The sequence below is a fragment of the Harpegnathos saltator genome, unplaced genomic scaffold (genome assembly GCF_003227715.2).
Source record: "Harpegnathos saltator strain DR-91 unplaced genomic scaffold, Hsal_v8.6 scaffold33, whole genome shotgun sequence".
NCBI lineage: Eukaryota > Metazoa > Arthropoda > Insecta > Hymenoptera > Formicidae > Harpegnathos > Harpegnathos saltator.
The window spans coordinates 272,601-294,925 of NW_020230128.1; the positions used below are offsets into that span (position 1 = coordinate 272,601).

The following is a 22,325-nucleotide window of genomic DNA, read 5'->3' on the forward strand; positions in this document are numbered from 1 at the left end:
TGCAATTGGTCAATTTTTTTACGACTTCTACTATAAATCCCGCTTTAGTCTTGCTTCGAAATCGATATCGAAAACTTTGGTTTTAGTTATAAGATTGATAGGTTTAAACTAACTTAGATATGTTCTATAATTGATCAGCTGATCAATTCCGATAGAATAATCAGCCGATTAAATTAATCACAATTAGTGGAAACAGACTTAAGTTAGTTTAAGGGTCGCCAACATTATAACTAAACCCAAAGTTTTCGAAACTGATTTCGGAGAGGCCTATTGTTGGCTATTTCAAATAAAATAGCACGTTGCGATTCGTTTTCATTCATGATGTTGTGCGTGATTGAACCAATCAACAATATCGTTGAATCGAACACCAATCCAGCGAAAAGACCTTGTCAAGCGAGATTTGAGAAGTGACCGTTTGCTATTTACGGTGCATGGAGTAAAGAAATGTTGGGCTTGTGTATTTTGTATCATTTCGTGTTCGCATTTGAGACAGGTGTTCGTCAAATAACTCAATAAGGTGCGTCTTTGAAAAACAGCAATCTGTGGGCAATTCACAAACAATTCAAATTCCATAAACGGTTCCTAATTTATAAGTGTACTCATTTTTGTATTGAATACTTCTCGAATAATATTCTAATATACATGTATACTTGTGTGTATGCTTTTGCAATATTTTATCAAAGCAGTGTTTTATCGAAGTTAAAGGACACAATTGTTTTGTACGACTTTGAATAGCAAAATTATACTGAAAACTTTGAATGTTAAATTTAATATTATAATTTATATTATATTTATTATATTATTTAATAATATATTAATATACTTAATATATTTTTTAATAATGTTGGTTACTTATAATGTTAGATCCATTTGGTTAAAAGAGTTATTGTTTATGTTAATGTTTCCAAGTTATGGACTGTTATCAACTGTTGTGCATCAAGCATACTATGTATGAAACAACTATATTACTATATTACTATTTATTTGCATTTATGCAGATGGAAAGTACATTGGACTCGATCCGTCCGTCAGGAAATCCACAGGAAGAAATGTCATATCTATTTGGTAGAGATCCAAGCATTTTGGCATACAGCCAAAGGCCATTTCCTTCAAAGGACACCAAGAAGAATTTACTTTCGCTGTATGAAACAGAAGAGGACAATCCTAAAGAAAATACACATGAACATTCTGAATCCTTACAAACTGTTAGAGTATATCTTCGACTTAAACCATTTCCAAAAAAGTTGAAACTAACAGACGAACAACAAGATGCATACAAAATAATGAATTCTACCACATTGGTTACTAAACTACCAATGTTGGACAATACAATAAGTTCTATTAAGCAATCAAAAAATAATGAGATTATAAGTAGGAAATATATATTTTCTCAAACATTTGGACCAGAAACAACTCAATTGGAATTATTTGAGCAAACAGTACAACAGCAAATGGTTGATTTTCTAGCTGGTCATAGTTGTACTATCATGACATATGGTAAGAGATGATCCATGGTATAAAATATGAGCAAATTTTCTATCAACCAGGATGAAGCAGTGTATACATATCTAGCAAAATTATTTCATAAAGCAACAGTGCTTTGAAATCAATTTTGAATTTCTGACCTTTTTCTTTTTAAAACAAGTAATCAATTAATTTTCCCTTATCTTGAATTTTGTTGTATTAATTATTAAAATATATGATTATTGACATTATATAGTATGAATGATTATATTTTATAGGTACCACAAATTCAGGAAAATCATACACTTTACAAGGAACCACTACTTCACCTGGCCTTATACCACGTGCATTGGAGTTTGTATTTTCCAATATTACTACAAGACCAAATCCATCTTATAAACCTTTGCATTATTGCAACGTAATCAGTCTTAATGCTCTTGAACGTGCGCAAGAACTCGAAGCAAAAACCAAGTTGCTGACGTTCAGTTCTGTGGATAAACATCAGTATACAAATGCTTACAAACAGATGCAAAAATTATTGCAAGAAGAGTCAGTTCGGCCCAGTCAATGCCATGATGCTCATTATTCAATTTGGGTTTCATTCGCTGAAATTTATAACGAAATTGTATATGATTTATTATCAAACGAATGTCAAAAGAAGAGGGTACCATTGAAACTAGGAACAGATTCCAATGGTAGAGCATTTATCAAAGGACTGAAAACTATCTATGTTAATTCAGCTGCAGAAGCTTATCAGGTTTTGATGGCAGGACAGTATAATTTAAAAATAGCAGCGACTGCGTTAAATGCAAAAAGCTCAAGATCCCATTGTATATTCACGATTTCATTATTGAAGTATCATATGGAAAATTCACCAGATAGAGTTGAAGTGAGCACGTATGTATATTTTATCATATGTTATTTGTACAGATGTATACATCAAAATTTATATGCACAAGTTACTTTAGAAATATATTAACAATCTTTAAAATGCCATTATACAGTTGGTAATAAGAATAGTTAAATGCAATTGTACAGAGTTTGACAATGTATCTTTCAGATTTGAGAACAAAAGAATAGCTTATTGTGCATTGATGCTTTTTATTTGCGCAGGTTTTCCTTTTGCGATCTTGCGGGCTCGGAACGCTTGAAAAAGACGTTGAACATCGGAGATAGATTGAAGGAAGCACAAAACATTAATACCAGTCTGCTAGTATTGGGCAGGTGCTTAAAATCTATTCACGAAGGACAATTAATAAGAGCGAAAACCGACGCTATCGGGCCTTTCAGAGAGTCCAAATTGACGAGATTGTTTCAACGAGCGTTATCTGGAAAGGAACATTTAGCTTTGATAGTCAATGTCAATCCTCTTCCAAATCTCTATGTAGAGACTCAGAACGTCCTGAATTTTGCTGCTATCGCCAAAAAGATCATTATAGAAGAGAAGAAGCAAGTGCAGGCAAAGTTGAGATCGAGGTTCTCGCGGATAGTTACACAGAGTATGGAGGCAGCAACTGATTGGGATGCTACGGAATTGGAAACGGATGTGGAGTGGCAACAAGCAGATACTATGGAGAATATTTCAGAATATGTCAGATCGGAAGAATACATGGATCTTATGAGTGAAAATGAGAGATTAAAGAAAGAAATTACTATTTTAAAAGATTCGGCATTAAGCAGAGACATCCAGAGTCGGCAAGAAATGTCTGAAAAATATATCGTGATGATGAACGAGCTCGAAGTCCATTGGAAACAACGTATAAACGATGCAGAAACACAGCACGAGGATAATCTTGAGTGGACTGTGAAACAAGTTCAAGAGTTTTATGAGGAAAAATTGAATCAGCTGCTCAGAACGAAACGAAGACGCAGCGATTGTGCCGATGAAAGCGAGCAAAATAGCGATTTTCTTAATGTAACTCTTGATTTGAGCGAAGAGAACACACAACTCAGGACTAAGATTGAAACTATGAAAACGAGACTGACGGAACTAAAAACAGCGAACGAAACCTTGATTATGGAAAAGAACAAGGCCAATTTTGAGTTGGGATTATCAAACGAGGATCTAAAGGTAGTGAAAAATCTCTTGAAAGCCGCACAGGAAGACATTAGCCGTGATCAAGATGGTAAATTTTTCGCAGAGAAAATGACGTCGCAATTGCTCGCTAAAGATGAACAAATAATGAAACTCAAAGAATTTCTCAATGAAGCGAAGGAAGACTACATTACAGTGACGTCTGATTTAAAGAAGAAGGAAATTTGCATTGATGAACAGAAAAAGATCATAATAGAAAATGAAGAAAAAATCGAAGATGTGGAATCACATCTTGAGCAAGTTAATATGTGTCTAATGGAAAAAACCAGGATGGTGGAACTTATAGAAGAGAAATTTGAGCAGCAAAGTGAAAAATTGTCCGACGCTCAGAGTAAAATCCTGCAACTGCAAGAGGAAATTAAAAGATTGAAGGATGACAAGTTAGTATCACTCAACTGCTACGAGAAACCGTTTGTCGCGAGTACGGAAGATTCTCAACGCACAAACAAAGTGACAAATACATTTGCATTAGCAGAAACATCGTGCACTGCAGTTGACAGCACGAATGAAGAGCTTATCGTGAAGGAAGAATTAATTATTGAGGACGTATTGGAAAGTCCGCATACACAAGACAAAACGGGAAGCACGGCAGAGAGTGCGGAGACATGTTCGAGGGAAAATTTGGAATTGTTTGCAAGCTTATCATCCAATGATCGACAAAAAGATGATGATGGTTGCTACGATATTGAATCTAATTCGAAGCAAGGTTTTTGTTGCAAAAGTACCTACACTAACGTGTCGATAGCAACGGCGGAAACCCAAACTCAATGTGAGAAGGTGCTTTTGAAAGATGAGACTGTTCAGACAAACGAGCTTTCTGACGATGATAAATTACAACTAAAAGAAATGGCCGTGCGATATGACAAAGTCCAAATGCAATACCAAGAGGAATGTTTGAAAGTGGAACAGTTGATTGAAGAATTTCGCGAAGTAAAGGGGACAGTACATTCATTGAGGGAAGAAAATCAGTCGAGTAAAGCTGCCATAGACGAATATAAACGTTCCACAGAAATATTAGAGAAACAATTGTCGCTCGTTACGGAAGAAAAGCGAAAGATGGAAGAAGCTTTATTGACTTCCAATACGGCCTCGGAAGTCAAGCTTGCGAGATACGAGCGTGAGATTGATCAGCTGGAAAAGAATCTCGCGACTGCGAAGGATAATATTCAACAGTATATGGAGCAATTGGAGACAATGCGTAAAAAATTAGACGAATGCACGTCGCAGTATAAAGTGGAGAAAGATGAAAAATCAATAGAATCTGCTCGGGTAAAAGAGGAGAACGACGACACGACGAATGATATAAAGGAGGAGAACGACACGACGAATGATATAAATGTAAAGCAATTGGATGAGCATCTGAAAGAGATAGAAACCAATTTAGAAACTATAGCGAAGTTAAAAGGGGATATTGTTCAACTGAACAAAAACTTGGAGGTCTGTCAAATTGAGAGGGATCGCATGCAAAATGCGCTGGAGCAAAATAAACAAAATACCCAGAGATTGTTGGAACTTGAGAATCAATTAAAACAAACGGCCCTGAAGGAACAAGAAAAAGACACCGAGATCGCGACTTTGCAGAAGGAATTGAAGCGTTTGATACAGGAAAGCGAAAATTCCCAGAAAAATGACGATTGTATGGAAACGGAATTAAAGAGCGCTATAAGTGAATTGACGCTGACAAAAGAGACGCTTTCCGAAAAAGAGCAGTATATCAAAGAATTGAAGATACATTTGGATAATTTTGAACGAAACGCGAAGATATATGATTTGCTGGAAGAGAATGCGAAGGAGCGACAAGCTGAAAATGAACGATTGCGGAATATCAATGATGAATTGAGGAGCCATTTGACGCAAAAGGAGCGCGAGATGGATGCATTTGTGAGGAACAGAGACGAGACGATGATGAAATATGAGGAATTGGTGAAGAATCAACAAGAGGAATTGGAGAAACAGAAAAAGGAAGTTACAAGGTACCAGGAATTATTCTGTAGACAAATGACAACCACGCCGAACAAAGACGATTATATACAGTTGCAAAGTCGCGTGCAAAATCTCCAAGACAGACTATACAAGTATGAGATTGGCGCGAAAGTTAAAGAGTGTTGCGACACTGCGTCGGAGGATGAAGTTTTGATTCAACGTCAGCCCAAACGACGCGGCAAAAAGGCCGCTTCGTCGACCAAGCAAGGGGACATACCGGTTATCGAATTATCTGGATCCGAGTCAAAACGCAGTGCGAAACGCACCGCTTTGCCCACTACAGCTGCGGAATCATCAACCGACAAGAGACGTACAACTCGTAAGAAGAAGCTATTTGTTGCTACCGATTCGTTCGTCGATATTCAACCTGTGGAAGAAGAAGCAGGAAAGGATGTCATTTCCTCGACGCCATTGCCGACCCGTAATTTGAGGAGTCGAAGGAAATGAAGAGTCGCATTGTCGAACAAGTTGTAAATGTGTATATACATGAAGAAACACTATTTTCTGTGTATCGAAAAACTTAGAGTAAAAAGAAAATATGCATGAGTGATAAACTAATGCACGGTGCGTACAATGTAGATATCGTGAAGCGAGTGCCGCATTTCTTCTGTGACAATCAGCGAAAGACAATCTTGAAAAGGTATCGCGAAGCAACATCTGGTTATAGCTTTGTTAAACTTTTTTTTTTATTTCATATCTTCGTGTATCCCGCATTTTGTAAATGTACATGTATGCTTACATATATGTGTGTGTGTGTGTGTATATATACACAATATCGAAATATTTTATACTCCAAAATGTCATGCATGTATAAATTATACACACGTGTTTTATTGACATCTTAAATGCAGCGAGAAGATGCGATATATCGACCGTATCATGTTCGCTATAAAAAAAATATTGCTGTGTGTTATTATTGCCGCTTTTGTATAATTTTGAGAATTTATCGTAAATGAACACTTAAATTTGGACGTAAATTTATGCAAATTTTTGAAATTTATCTTCTCGGCTGGTTTAATAACCATTTTCTCCACGATGCCACTAGATTAGGCAAGTAAGTTGAAATGCATACTGTAAAATGATAATTTATCGACGCATCGAATCGTGAATGTGAAGTCCATTCTATGCTATTTGCAAGTTGCAAAGTTGCAAGCAAATTGACCAATCACAGTTGATTATTCTTCGATCACAAGGAGAACAATCAACCGTGATTGATCAATTTATTCGCGATCGTGCAACTTGAAACTAATGCAAAATGGGCTTAATAAAGTGTGCAGATGGCGCATTGATATGTTGTCTTTTTATTGCAAACGTATGCTCGCTTGACGATAGCGATGTATAGCGTTGCAACGATAACACATATTATCAGATAAAATGGAAATCGTCGGAAATGCCGTAAAAAATTTACTGAAAAAGAAAAAAAGATAGAGAAACATAGAAGAGACGCGAGAATCACGATTCTGAAAGTGGATTCTGAAAGTGGATGTAGCACGGACTTCCACCATATGCAGATTTTACCACTGAGACTTGAAAGTGGATGTAGCATCGCAGTTCCCCTTTCAAAATGCAGATGGCGATGGCGTCCTTTCCCAGTACGGAAAGTCGGTGTCGCAGAAAATGCCGCTTTCAGGTTTCTCTCTACATATACGTTATGCTTAATTGTTTAACGTGATTTTAACTCCTCTGCTTCCTTTCTCTGGTCCCCTTTCTCTTGGGCTTTTTACAGCGCACCCTTGTGATCGTGGATGCAAAACTAGCGGGTCGATTTTTCGTGCATCAACAGATATCCAACTGTGCTGTCAGCATTCTCAGCTGACGAATAAGAAGATAATAATATACATCGAAAATGGTAATATATTATTAAATATTTTGATCCATGGCGTAAAAAAATGATATCTCCGCTTGTAACATCGTACATGTGTGTTTCCAGTCGTTCGGTGAAAAAATAGCATCGATCATGCAAAAGCCTGGACAGGACCCTGTTGCCAAGGATGATGTACCTTGGTGGATGAAATACGCAGGTCGTGGGCTTGGTACCGTAGGCAGTATAAGTAAGTTTACGATTGCATGTCGTAATATATTATTACTTGATACTATTTGTGCGATAAAAATCTTTATAAATCTCTTAAATCTCTCTTTTTGGGGTCTTTTCTTTTTGGCAAAATTTAATTTCCATTTTTTGTATATTGTATCATTATTATGATTAGTGTGCGTTATTGTGTATAGTTTTACGATGTGAGGTGTAAAAACAATGATCTTCCTCATATCTTCTCCCCCTCCTTTTCCATCAAACAATGATCTCTCAAAAAAGTAGACAAGCAATTTTTATGCAGGAATTTTTTACCTTTGCAGTTGCAATATTTCTCGGAGCTTGGAACTGTGCATCTATACTTTTTGGTCATATTGACTGTTTAATCAGCGGCATGTGGCAAATGATAGCTGGTTTCTTGGTCGTGATGATTGAAGCACCTTGCTGCTGTTTGTTCATCGACTTTGTACAGAATTTAAGTGACTGGGTAGAGAAAAAGCCATATTGGAATAGAGCAGCTGCTTATTGTCTGTAAGAGACTTCTCTTTCTTAATATTTTTCTTTATAATTTACAAAATTTACAAAATTATAATTTCTATATCCTTGATAGGATATAATCATTCAGATAAATTTCAATATTTTCTTTCGTGTTTACCAATTCAGAATAGCATTACCAGCAGTCTTCCTATGTCCAGGGATGAGTAGTATATTTGGTAGCGGATTAATATTTACAACGGGTATAATATATGGATTGATGTCCCTTGGTAAAAAGTAAGTGACACAATTCTCTAAAGGAAACTTAGATAAGATATAATTTATCATATACATAAAATGAATATACTGGATTTTTCTAAACATGCTGTTGTGAACTGATTGTTTTTTTTTTATGTTTCACTTTTCTATTAATGAGACGTTTATCATATAACTTGGCATTGACATTGCATTTAACTTTTGTTAAACCAGGTAACATGTGTTGCTTTTCAATATGGTTTAATACACACTTTGTTTGCTTTGAGGTGAAAGAATCCTTTTGTATTGTGTTTGTCTTTGTATTTTAATGCTGTTGTGCTTTGGTTTGTGGGGGAAATATTTCATAAAGGAGTTTTACATGTTTTATGTTAAACGGGAGGATAATGAGTGATTTGTAAGATCTCCATTTGGTTTTTTCCTTTGTAATCATCACGATGAAAAATATGTTATTTTCTAAGTATCCACATAAAATATTTTGCAACAATATATGTCTTATGAGATATGTCACGTTATACAAAAGAACGTTTTCGTCGTGTTCGTGTTACAATTTTTGAGAGTTTACTAATTTGCAACATAACAACAGAGGGTCTAGGCCCGACCCGGCAGGCATGACGTCGTCGGGCGTGGGTTCTCCACAGGGTACAGTGCCTCCTACCACAGATCACCATACCACTCTCATGGAGGATCCCGACGTCTGGAGGCCTACATAAATCATCAAACACTCATTGCACCACTTCACTAACCAGGCAATAATATATATACATAATATATATGTAAAATTTTAATTTTCTTACTATTGCATATCTAAACAACGCCTTACAATGCTTTATCGTAACTTTTCCTTGAGTCAATGACAATATATCTCTTTTCCGTTACCTTGATATTGTCATTCTCCCAAAATCTATCTTTAAATTAGCATGTTGCATCTATAAATCAGCATGTTGCACTATTCATTCTTGAGCTTTCATGAGTGCTCCATTATTTCAGATATTACAACGCATGTGTTGCAACGTTATCACTTTTAATAATGTTTCATAATTAATTTCTCGTTATCGCGTCGATTTCGACATAGTCTTGTATCGTCTGTGCTCTTGTTATGTGTTGAGCTTAAACACATAACTTTCATTCCTGTGAACATGTTTTCTTGTTTATACATCAATAGGTAAAATGATGTTTTATAATTTGTAAATAATGTATCGATAATTTCCTATCATACGTGTGTGTATGTATGTGTATGTGCGATTCAACATATGTCAAGTTAGGATATATTCATTTAATCATTTATATGCCTTGTTTCGTTATACGCTTATATTCATATTTTATCACTGCAGTGACTAAGTTTCAGTGGGTAAATTAGATGATTGCGACAAAATCATCTTTCACGGCTGATTACGAATGAAACATTTAATATTAATTTGCATCAGTATTGTAGAAAGGAAAAAAATATTATGTGTATTGATACTACTGTGTATATTGATAAAAAAAGAAAAATATTATGTTAGAACAAACAAAATATCTATCTGTCTTTTTATCAATCTACACATCTACACATATATATGTATGGGATTAATTATCGGATAGTGTTATTAATAGAAGGAAGATCTGACGAGTATTTCTGATGAAACTAACACGGTATCATACTTTAGGGCACCTTTTGGCGAAATGAGAACAACGGCAATGGATACTCAAGCTCAGTCGTCGAGCATGCGGTCCACACTAGTTGAAAATACTCAGCCAATCGGTCTTAGCAGTACCCCAGGTAGTATCGTTTGATCGTTAGGAATTAATTGAACGAGCGATCTAATATTTTGTGCGAATGACGTTGAGTGCTAATCGGTTTAAATGATCAGTAGCTGAGCCCACGAACATGCTTCGTTTCATTTTAGCTATGACATTGACGCGTATCGTAATTCTAATGTATCACAATAGTAATTTCACGAGAGGTGTATCGAATCTTTGGGACAGTGACAAATAGAAATCCTATTATCGATATATAGATTTAAACATGATGTGATTTAGAGAGAAATTCTCGGTATACTGTGAATGCTGAATACCTGAATACCTAAGCTTTTTAGTTTTGCTTTCTACTTTCTTTTGTACAATGTTCCAGTTGATTGATAAAAGTTACATGTGTTTGTTATACTTTGCGATTATGTACCAAATGTGTATAGAGAGAGAGAGGGTGAAAGAGAGGGAGAAAACAATGAAAAAGGATATATTATGAACAGACAGTATATAGGGAAATTTATTACTTTGTTTAAAATAATGCCAAAGTCAAAGACTGTCATAGAAAATGATGTTGTTCATGGGCCTAGTTATTCATGGCCCTTTTTGTCCACAGTATATCGTAAGATATACCGTTCTCAACAAACGGAACAACAACAAAATTATAAATCGTAATTTGACTCATTTTGATGTAATGACGGAACGTTTCATTCTGAATATGATTGTTTTCTCTTGCGAATCAGTTAAATACGTTTACTTAACACTTGTAAATGAATCGGATAGTCTTGAACATCTGCGAACATTTCGCATCTAAATTATAGAACAAATCGTACATTTAGAATGTCTTGAAAGTAGGGAAGTTTTGTAATCTTTTTATCATGTATCATGTTACTTCCATACATATAGACAAGTTTCTCTCTGCCAAATAAACTATATGCGTAAAATTTAAATGTGTTTCGAAATAGTATTTTATGTGTACACATTTAAATAATATTACAGATTGCATTGTATAAGATTTATTATATGTGTGCGTACATACGTAAGTAAGTGTGCGTGCGTGCGTGCGCGCGTGTGTGTATGTATGCATGTGTGGTGCGCGCGTAAATATGTAGCGCATAAAGCGCTACAAATTTAATTACATTATTACATGTTGGCAATGTAATAAAATCACGTAATATATATGCAGTGTAAATTATTTGTTTCAATTATTGGCTGTTTGTTTTTGACGATTCAACAATTTGGATACTCTGACGTTATGTTCTTCTAAAATCTAAATACTTTATGTTATCTTATACCTTAAAGTTAAGATAAAACAAAATAATATAGCATTTCCTAAATGCGCTTCTGTCAAAGATAGACACTACGCGTGCACCCATAGATGACTTGTTTGCGTGCGATATGGCAGAGAGATTTAATGATTTTTTCTATTGGCACATTCTTACATATCAAAGGTTCATATCACATGTATCTCATATGTATATTTAATTTAAATAATATGTTTTTTTGCTAGTAAGATTCTTTTCGCGAAAATATTGAGATACTGTTGGTAGTTCGTGCGTTAACAAATGACAGGTTTGTGTTTCTTTAAGAAAAATTGGCTGGATATCATTTCTCTAATATTTATGATTTCTTACAGAAGATACTTTGCGGCAAATGAAAGACTTTAAAGACAAGAAATCTTGCTTAAGTAATGTATGTACACTTGAAAGCAAACTATTAAAATGTCTTATAGATATACTTGCAGCTATGAAGACTATAAACTGTATATTTAATCATTTTTGAGACAGAAAGAAGGTGTCTCTGGATCTATGTTCTAATTCTTAACGATACATGTATAAAGAATCTTTTGTTTCAGGTCAAAAATGGAAAACGCCCAGTCAGAGTTTTCATCTTTCCTTAAAGATAAAACTTTCTTTAGATAAAATTCAATTTACTCAAGGGATATTTGGATAAAGCATTTACTTGTGATTACATTATTTCCTGTATATATGAGCACATGTATTGTCAGGTGCCTAACATACACACATACATGCGCGCGTACGAAAAAAATTGTTAATTCTTTATTTAAATGATGAAAATGTTGACACTTTGGAAGTATATCCACTCAAATATTAGAAATATTGGAAATTGTGGACAAAGCTTGTATGGCACTCGGTTGCTCATGTATAAATATTAGATTTGTATTGTTCCGTTAGTATTATGCTCTTTGAATTATTGATATTGAATGTGCCAAGAGTGCTTCTTAATCGATCATCATGATTCCCTGAGCATTTGTTCCATTTTTTTCCGTTTTATTTCGTCTTAGATTTAAATCTGTGCTCCAAATCATCTTCTTCCTACACATTCCTATATCTTGATTAATTTATTTAAGAGGTAAAGACTATATAGGATGCCCATTATATCATCCAACTTTTACTTGATCTTCGTGAAACGTTCTTGTGTCACGATTGTTAAATAAATTCTATGTGGACGCGTGATTGTCGTAAGTAGATATGTAATCGTATTACCAGCTTACATTATGAAACTTCTTAATTGTGATTATTTTATATTTATAAGTGTGACCGCCTATGTAATGAAATATAATGAAATAAAACATACTTGTGATTAAACACATTATGTTCCAAGAAGCTTCTTTTTCCTATTATCTCACTGTTCATATTACTGTGAATAATACTGTTCATATTACCGTGAAAAGATAAACTTTGCTACAAGTTTGTACTTGCAATCATTCATAGTGATATCTTAATTTTTGATATCAGACATCTTTATCAAAAAAATTAAGTTTTCTCTCTCTTCTGATCATCTATATACGCAGCATAAATTTACATACCGCACACACGTATATGCACATAAAATTTAATTTTACAACATGTTAATTATCAAGACAGAGTGGTTTTCTACAATACAGCTAATTTTGAATCTTTAAGGATATATTTAAAAAAATTCTCTAGGAGAAAAATGGAGCTGGGAAATTAAATAAGGAAAAGGCTTTAAAGATATAGATTATCGAAATTTCTATTGTTCTATTTTTATTGCGTTCTAATTCATAGAAGTACGTATAACATTGAACCTAACATATAATTCAATCACCGTATGCATGAATAATTATTATGTAAAAAAAATAACGAAACAAATATCTTGAATGAGGAATAGCTTTATACGATATAAAAATTATTGTATGACATAAAAATTAATCGTGATTCGAGCAGAATAGAATAATGATTATTTATCACACTTATGTATATTTATCCGTGTGTAGTCTATTTCAAATCGATATCTGAAAAACGAACATTTTTTTTCTTTTATATTATATTACGTAATTTATTTCCAATTTTAGTTTTGACTAAATAATAAATAACTAAGAAAACTTGTCGCTATATTACTTTATAATATACCAATATAAACTTTATAATATGCCAATAGTACACATGTATATATATATATATGCATCGTATATTTGTATAAAATCTAAAAATTTCCTTTCTTTTCTAAATTATGCGTAAATGTTTTCTTTCGCTATCTACTCGATAAAATAAAAAGTATTTACTGTTAACAAATTCCCATGTTTTCTTTAGACAAGTTTTGTTTTAATTTCGTTTCAACTTGTAATTTTCAACAAGTCCTTGATAAAAATTTTGACCGATTTAATTCTTATAATGTCTTATAGTTATTCTTATAAGAGCGACGTGAGAAATATATTTTGCTAGTTTCCGCAAAAAATTATCTTTGGATAAAATTATTTCCTAAGCGTGAAATCTATTCGATTGTAAAAAGTAAGTGCGGTAACTTAATAATATATGAAAAGATATTTCTTGTATTTTGCGAAATCAAGAAAGATCACAAACGAACAATATAGTTTCAATATTATGAAAGCAAACGGCAAATATAAGATAAGGTTGAGATTTCTATAAAATGACATAGAAAAGAAAATAAGGAAATTAAATCAATTACATCTTCCAAGATCACCGACTATTACAAGTAACTAGAAAAATATACAAGATATCCATTCGATTGCAATGGAAATAAAAGTAGGTGGGGCTGAAAATGAAAGATGAATAAGATACTTTAGTCAAAATTTTTGCATTCGTATTTCGTACGACAATCGTGGAGAGCATTGATCAATCACTTGTCATTTTTTTCTAAAATATAAATGATATATATGGTGACATGCAACGACTTATAATAGCACAATGGTGAAAATATTATAAATTACTTTAAATCTGTTAATGACTAACGATACTACATACAAATCCGCCCGCGGATTGAGTTATAAAACGGATCGAGTTATTCGGCCATCTCGATATTTTCATATCAGGTACTTTTATCCTTTTCTCGCTTGTATACTTTGAAATAATACCTCAAACGATTTGTTAGAAACAGCATTCTCGTTTTGTATCGTTACGATTATATATATATAACTTGGCTAAATATAATTATTTTAATTCGATGTTATATAATATTCGTCGGGAGATTGAAAGAGAGATAAATATTTATATAAATAAGTTATTAGAATAGATGTGTGTATGTATGTCTGTGTATGTATGTATGTGTGTGTGTGTGTATATAAGACTTCCTAATGATTATTATCTTGTCATCGAAAATACTGTTGACGACTCCATGTTTGGCGTTTTTATAGTGAACGTAGATATCTACCTATTAATTCTACTGTTTAAGTCGTATTTGTTTCAAGGCACCATGCATCAGTACCTGAGTACAGTCGTTGAAAGACACGCGTGCGCGCGAGCGCCGATTATATACAGGTATAATTAAAATGTAAAGTCTGTCGTAGTACATAGTTGTCTCACAAGAATTGTTCGCACGACGTTAATGAGTAAAAAATGCACGTTCAGCATTCAGCTATATCGAGGACTCGTCCAACGGGCGAGTCTCGCGTCACATGTGAAGATTCTGCTGATAACCCTCAACCTCGTTGTACATCTTCCTGATGGGATCCTTTGGCAAATAGTTGCGCATCGTTGGCGCGACTTTATTTTTGTCAGACGGCACGATACCGTTAGCTAAATGTGCTACACCGTTCTGCAGCATATGTGCCGTACCATTCGCGATGCCGTTTTGATGAATATGACCATTTTGCTGAATATGCTTCATATTATTTAGCACGCCGTTAGAAATGGTACCTACGCCTATGTAGCGCAGAGAGATAAGATAAAAAAAAGAAAAACACATATTTTATTATATTTATGTATATATATATATTTATATGTGTATGCTTATTAGTAAACAATTACCTTGAGCAGTGATTCCGTTTACATTTTTCGCCGCATCAACCGGTTTTTCAACGTAATTCGACATGCCGTTGACCGTCTGTTTGGCAACGCCGTTAGGTATCGCGCGCTCGTTTTCATAATCCATCGTAATATGTTTCCCGTTTGGGTGTTGATCGTGTCCTTTAGTCGTCGAAAAATTTGTATTGCGCAGATCGTCCTCTTCTGAACGACGTTGCCGACGCATCAATTGATATAATGCGGCGGCGAAATCCTGCTGCACGGTAGGCACATCAGTATCGCCATCAACCTGTGAGAAAGAAAATTTATCTTTTCGTGATCGATAATTAAGCTAAGCTAAAAGCACATACGTCGCTACAAGTATGAAACCTTGTAATTAATTTCTAGGTCAACTAGGTCTTATCTTGTCATTGTTCGTAAGTGAAGTTTGAGCAGAGAGTATTTCATTTATACGTACAATTATTAACCGATTGTCGCTATCTAGTGTCTTCAACATAGGAAGAGACACCTCGCGAAAGAGTTCCAATCTTTTTCTAAATGCCGAAACACTGTCGTCCAGTCTCCCCCTTCCAAGTTGCAACTTGGAACAGTCGAGTAACACTAGTGGTGGTTCTTGCCCAAACTGTCAACACGATTAATACGATAATTATTTTTACCGCGTGCTTAGTAATGATAAGTTACAAAACGAGAATCGAGATGAAATTAGAGAATCAGTCAATGTCTTCTCACCTTGCCTTCGAATTCTTGTACTTGATTCAAATCCCTCGGATATCCGTCCATGACAATACCATCTGAATCTCGATTTAAAAGTATTTGTTGCTCCACAAGTTGCATCACGATATCGTGCGGCACCATTTCACCCGAGACGATAGCTTCGTTCACAACCATGTTCGACGACGCCATCGTCCTTAAAAGTCCTCCAATACTCACGTGTAGCCAACCAGGCATGTTGCGGACAGCTTGAGCGCAGAGAGCCGCCTTGTTACTTCCCGGTCCACCTGGCATCATATGTCGCATATATCACATGTCGACAAATGTCGACGATAATATACTTTGTGAAGCGAACGCGAAACTTTGGGAATGTAAAACATAATTTTTCGCACGTGATTTCACGTGTACATCCAGTATATATATTATATACGCGGATTGACTTTGAATGTAGGATTGGCTATGTATCCGCGGATCTGTGAACTCGATTTGTTTTCTGCCGAATTTTAATGGAATTTTTTTTCATCTTGCGATTGACAAGATTGAGCTTGCGCTAGACTTCCTTATTATGGGATATACCTATAACCCAGATAAATGATGGCAGTCCTTTCCTCGGCTTATCAGCGGTTTTCGACGATGCATTTATTGGCACCGGAGGTGGTGTTATCTCGGATCTCGGCACGATTTGTGGCTTCGTTAGCGAAGAACTTGAAACTGATTCTTTTCTCCTCTCCACTTCAACCTGAGACAAAATAGATGAAATATGAATAATATGTACAACTGTGTCAAATTGTACGCCATTCTCAAATGCATACGATCATTACCACGAATAGTCGGTGGTACAAATTCAGCTTAATTCGCGGATAAGGATTCAGTGCCTTTTATTTTACGGATAGAGACGCTCATCGGTAAATCTGATTTACTTACATCTAATTTGTATCGATGTAAAAGTTTTAGTCAAGTTTGACTCGCACTTACTTCGGCTTCCAAGGACTGAGGTACATTTTGATCTTGAATTTCGCCGCTTGACATCCCGAGAATTCTAAGTACGGCATCCCGAAAGCTAACGTAAACTTCACTCGGATTACGCTCTCCGTTTACCTGTACGATAAATGCGGTGCAATTAATGTACGATTACTAATAACGAATAACTAATAAGGAGGACTATTGGGGCATTTGATCGGCGGCAAATATCTTTACCTCGAGCAACATTCCACTTTGATCGAAATATTCCGCAACTGGCATAACGTTTCTATAAAAATTATGCAACTCCATCCTGGCTAATCCGATGATAACATGACCGAGTTGCGCCCCGAAATCAATTTGTCTCTCCAGCACTTCCTGCCTCCAGGACACGAGAATGACGCCGTTTACAATCTTTATCTGCAAGTTATACACAACATTGTTATGTGAATCGCTCTGTCATAATCTGATAATAACGTACTTTACGTGTCTTTACATGAGAATAATGTGTAAAACAATCTCGCGATATCGACTTAATTATCACGCGGTGATAAAGCGGGGAGAAAAATTTATCGAAAGGACAAATATAAGGTACACTCACTTTCTCGGCATATTCTACTACATCGCGCATATTTCGCGGGTATCCGCTGATGAGAAACACTTTGGCTCCTGGGGACATCTTTATCTCGAGCATGAGCACTTCTGTAACGGTCTTGCTACTAAGTTGCCCGAAATCTTGCATATCTAAGTTTGAGGTTTAACGAATTTTAGATTTGATGACGTTGTTTTATAACGTTGTTTTATAAAGTTGTGAACGTTATAAAGAAGTAGATAATTAAGAAGCGACAAGCGCAGAATGTGATATGCATCGTGTACGATCTCGATTGAACAAATAAATGAAAATACAAACAGCTATTCCACGTGTGAAAGAACGTATCTAATGCAAGGTGCATCCTTAGAAATCATATACTGAACAATATTCCACGTTTATTTTGTGTGCACGTGTTGTCGCGTGTTCCTTTAATCAAATTCTACATCAGTGACGTTCATGCAAATGGTTGTAACGATACTGCACATATGTGTGTACAAATCAAGTATGTACCGTTTCCCAGTGCATACTGCTGAAGAAGATCCATCATGTTGATGTGTGTTATTCCCTTCTTCTCCTGTATCAGATTGTCGCAATATGTCACCTTGCCGCTGCCAGGACCACCTAAAAAAGAAAAAAAGAAATAACAATAGGACTTTCGTATCAGTAATTTGTAAAGCATACGATGATTAAGTTGATTGATTATATCGCTGACCAAGTACGAATATAACGGGAACTTTTGGTATTTCAAATTTAACTGGACCGACATTCTGCTTTGGAAAATGTCCATCCGGCGGCGTTGCCAAAAGACCAGCTTCTCCTCGCCATCTTCCTGTAGCACGAGCATCGCCTTCCTCGAACACCTGCGATCCATTTTGCTGATCTGCAACAAATCACTTAGTTATTTTATAATAAACCTATTATACTTAGACTTTTGAGGAAAGATGTGAGAAAAAGAAAACCGAATTTATAAAGTAAAAATACAGAGCGGATTTGACACTTCAGGTTTCTGCGTCGGATAGGAAATTGGCTGAAAGGTTTATTGTTTCGCGCGATTTCGCTCATTTCACGTATTGTATCGCTTACTGTTGTCTGCTAAATGGTATTTGTACCGGTGGAACTGGTTTATATATACGATTCTCTTATCCCGCTGTATCGCGTGACTACAACCTGACGACTTTGCACAAAATCGAAAGGCTATACATAAAACATGTGTTATTATACGTGTACGTTATTTGTCACGTGAAGTGTGTGGAATTAAATAGAATGCAGTAAACATTACACGAATTAAACCATTCAATCATTGGTCAAAATTAATTATCGCATCTGGAATGATCGCAAATCGTCTGATGAAGAACGAACGTGATCGCAAGCGATCGCGATGGAAATAATAATCGTTGGGTCAATTATTACGCATTATTGCCTCATCTTTGGTTCAGTGGCGAAAAAAGTGCGGAATGGAAGCGAAGTGATTCACAGGAGAGACTAACGTGTATTGCTATTAATTAAGCTACATTGAAATTGTTCGCTTAATTTATATTAATTACTGTGTGAATCGCGTTATATCTGTCTGCTTTTGAATCGTGAGAATTTGCAATTCTTTAGATATTAATGACCTTCGTAGCGAGTCAAAAATTGCTACGTAACATAATTTATTTACTTATTATTGAGAACATCGTATTGAAGCAGACCACGTAATAAGTATCGCAGTAGTAGTAGTAGTAGTAGTAGTTGGAAGTCGACAAGACAAATTGAATCGCGCTATCGTGCAATATTTCGCGACAAGTTTACTACCGCGATGGCAAGGAAAGACCTGTCGTCGTACAATAATGTCGCTTCTGCAATATCGATCGCGATACGTACTCGTGATAATCGTAAATATCTCGTTGCACGTCTTGCATTGAGCGAAAACAACCGGAAAAAAAGAAGAAGGAGGAAAAGAAAAGAAATAAAGAGAGAGAGAGAGAGAGAGAGAGAGAAAAAGAGAGGAAGATTTCCATGTTGGATATCGCGACATTTATTATATTTTTGTTACATTTATATTTATCGTGTTTATCACCCGACTGTTCACGGCTTAATAGAAAGAACTGGGTTTGGCAGTCGTAAATAATAAGGATATATAAATAAATGATCGCGTATCGCGATCGTCGTTCGCGTATCTTGTTTCGCGGGTATGATTGACTACGGTACAATTTTGATTTGTTCTTGAATAATAGATGAGCCGAGTCATTTAACATGGCTTTCGATATCGAATTTCCAAGGTTGTGCAGTCTTATCTTAAAATGTACAAATAATTTGTGCGATTTTATCCTCGAGAAAATATATGAATAATTATTATATGAAAAGACCTCGAAGGATCGGTAATAGCTTCCTAGGCAGAACAGAAAATCATGATGACATTAAAATGACGAGAAAATGAATTATGAAATAAATAAAATGAATTATGAAAAGTCGGGTAATAAATATGATAAATATAAATGTAACAAACGAAAATATAAATTATGAAATAAATAAAATGATGAAAAAATGAGTTCTCCTCGTCATTTTGACGTTATCATGATTTTCTGTTCTGCCTGGGTAGACCAGTCTACAAATAAGCGAGCCAGATTCGACGGTGGAAAATCGACGACAACAATAAGATATAACATATATACATCGGAGGAGAGAGAAAAGGAAGAGGAATCGATTGCTGGTCGATGTACTAACCAGTGTCCAGGCAGATGCCCATAGTAGGTTGTTCGAAGACTGGCACGATCTTTTCACGGCCATTTACTTCACATGCTTCCAGCGGACAAACTCATCCTTGCTGCTCGACACCTCAAGTTCTACCCCGTGAGTCCCGACAGATCACCGTACGTTCTCTCTCTCTCTCTCTCTCTCTCTCTCTTTCTCTCTCACACACACACACACACACTCAATCACCTTCGCACGATGCTTGACATCAGATATTCCACATTGGGCTTGTACTGTCTTGAATCGCGTTGCTTCTTTCCTTCCGCTTAGATGCCTCGGAAGATTCACTTTATCCGTGAAATTTTACCTTCTCTCCTACGAAACGACGTCCTAATGATGGAGGCGTGTGTACTTGCCACGTGTTGATTCGCGTCGGATCTATTCGACGTAATTTTTTCAATAGGCACTTTAAGATAAAACTCAGCAAGATCACTGTCCACATCGACGTTGCCTGGGTTTCAAAAAAATCTACTCGCGACGATTTATCCTGATTGAATTCATTTGTTCGTCAAGTCCACCTTTGTCTCGTGGGAGTACTTGCTTCGAGTGGAAACTCGACATGGACTAGCAAGCAACCTGAAAATATATTGCCACGCTTTGTCAATATGTATCAATTGGGAGCGACATGAGCACCTTCGCTTTCGTATTTTACAGCTCATATTTTGAACTTATCATAAAAAGCGACTATAAAAGTAGCTTATAAGCCTCTTAATTGGTTGTAAGACACTTTTAGAGTCACTTTTAGTGATAAAGGAGGGCCTATGTGTGTGTGTGTGTCGTATTTTTTTAACATTGGGGAAAGCCGTCGGGCAACATTGAAGCTTTGCGAGCTCGACGAAGTGAAACAGGCAGAGATATTATCTTAGAGAAAATGTCAAACGTCAACGAGACGATTCGTTAAATTATTCTTTCTCGAGCAGCTGGAAGCGGAACTTCTTCTTCACGTGAGATCTCTCCTTTTTATCTTTCGCCGATTTCTTCCCGTGTAATCGAACTAATACATACATCGTATAACCCGTTCCCAGACAGAACAGAAAATTGTGATGACGTCAAAATGACATCAAGATGATGAGAAAAACTCATTTTTTCATCATGATCCGGTCATTTCCTCGTCATTTTGATGTCATCATGATTTTCTGTTCTACCTACGGGTGTCAGTATGAAGATATATACCTTGCACAATGACTCTCAAGACACGACTGAGTCCGTTCACCGCCGAGTCACTGCATCGTACGGGTATCGATGATTTTTCCGTCGATGAATCTCACCCGAAACACCAATTACATCCGGACGAACTGTAGAAATATATAAAACGCGATTGAAATCGGGGTCGCAACGCGTAGGGAGAGCTGACACGGGGAGAGACGCGTCGTGAAATTTCTCTGTCGATTCTTTTTCGAGGGCGAATCGATATAGCACCAATTGCTTCGCAGGTGCGACGTACGATTGTATTGAAACAAACTCAACAAAATAGGAGAGTCGAGATAAACGAGATCGATCTTTTTTTTCCCTCTTTCTCTCTTTCTCTCGCCTTCTCCGTCTTATGTCTTGCCGACGTGAGCGCGAGGATCGACAAGTGACTTATGCGACTTCACCGACAACACCAAATCCAAATCCGAATCCGTATCCGCGCGGAAGTGAACACTCGAACGACAGTTTGCTTCGGTTCACCTGAGTTCACCTAGCAGAAGTACAAGATACGTCGCGCGACAGCACAGAGCGGTATGAGTCACGATGCTTTCACAGCGGAGCTTTTACGGCGAGCTTTCTTACGACGCTTTCGCACGACAATGCCATAATGGTTTGCCTACTTGGAAACAAGTAGAGGTCGTAAGAACCACATGTTGTCATGGATACAGCGCAAGCGCTCATTTCCTACTCGTGCTCGTGTATCCCTACACGTACTTTGCATACGGTCGAATTAATGGGCGCGTACGTGTGTGTAAGTGAGGAGCCGCGTGCGTGTGCGTGTGTCGTGTAGGGACGTAATGTACAGGTTCAATGTCAAGTTTCTATCGGCTCGACTCCGTTCACGAAGGG

General features: G+C 36.2%; 3 protein-coding genes across 6 annotated transcripts; 2 read left to right on the forward strand and 1 right to left on the reverse strand.

Annotated features, from left to right (window-relative positions):
• The first annotated feature begins 366 nt into the window (after positions 1 to 366).
• LOC105188191 (kinesin-like protein KIF20B) lies at positions 367 to 6,925 on the forward strand. Its single transcript, XM_011149527.2, has 4 exons — positions 367 to 517; positions 999 to 1,497; positions 1,743 to 2,361; positions 2,578 to 6,925. The coding sequence occupies exons 2-4, from the start codon at positions 999 to 1,001 to the stop codon at positions 5,987 to 5,989; spliced, it is 4,530 nt and encodes a 1,509-aa protein (XP_011147829.2). The 5' UTR covers positions 367 to 517; the 3' UTR covers positions 5,990 to 6,925.
• Positions 6,926 to 7,215: 290 nt separating this feature from the next.
• Positions 7,216 to 12,493, forward strand: fwe (calcium channel flower). Of its 2 annotated transcripts, XM_011149529.3 has the most exons (6): positions 7,225 to 7,391; positions 7,473 to 7,593; positions 7,895 to 8,102; positions 8,235 to 8,342; positions 8,905 to 9,067; positions 9,968 to 12,493. In XM_011149529.3, the coding sequence occupies exons 1-5, from the start codon at positions 7,389 to 7,391 to the stop codon at positions 9,029 to 9,031; spliced, it is 567 nt and encodes a 188-aa protein (XP_011147831.1). In that variant the 5' UTR covers positions 7,225 to 7,388; the 3' UTR covers positions 9,032 to 9,067; positions 9,968 to 12,493. The 2 variants fall into 2 exon arrangements, with proteins under 2 accessions (XP_011147830.1, XP_011147831.1); XM_011149528.3 differs by lacking the exon at positions 8,905 to 9,067 and having other exon boundaries at positions 7,216 to 7,391.
• A 2,053-nt stretch (positions 12,494 to 14,546) lies between these two features.
• LOC105188193 (adenylate kinase isoenzyme 5) lies at positions 14,547 to 22,104 on the reverse strand. 3 transcript variants are annotated; one of them, XM_025300150.1, is made up of 13 exons: positions 21,957 to 22,104; positions 21,459 to 21,580; positions 20,259 to 20,861; positions 18,268 to 18,435; positions 18,066 to 18,176; positions 17,565 to 17,707; positions 17,201 to 17,383; positions 16,979 to 17,101; positions 16,580 to 16,742; positions 16,022 to 16,290; positions 15,750 to 15,914; positions 15,296 to 15,581; positions 14,940 to 15,190 (listed from the first exon to the last, which is right to left on the reverse strand). In XM_025300150.1, exons 3-13 carry the CDS (start codon positions 20,278 to 20,280, stop codon positions 14,940 to 14,942), a joined length of 1,884 nt encoding a protein of 627 aa, XP_025155935.1. In that variant the 5' UTR covers positions 20,281 to 20,861; positions 21,459 to 21,580; positions 21,957 to 22,104. The 3 variants fall into 3 exon arrangements, with proteins under 3 accessions (XP_011147832.1, XP_025155936.1, XP_025155935.1); XM_011149530.3 differs by having other exon boundaries at positions 14,547 to 15,190; positions 21,459 to 22,104; XM_025300151.1 differs by having other exon boundaries at positions 14,547 to 15,190; positions 20,475 to 20,861; positions 21,459 to 22,103.
• Positions 22,105 to 22,325: the final 221 nt, after the last annotated feature.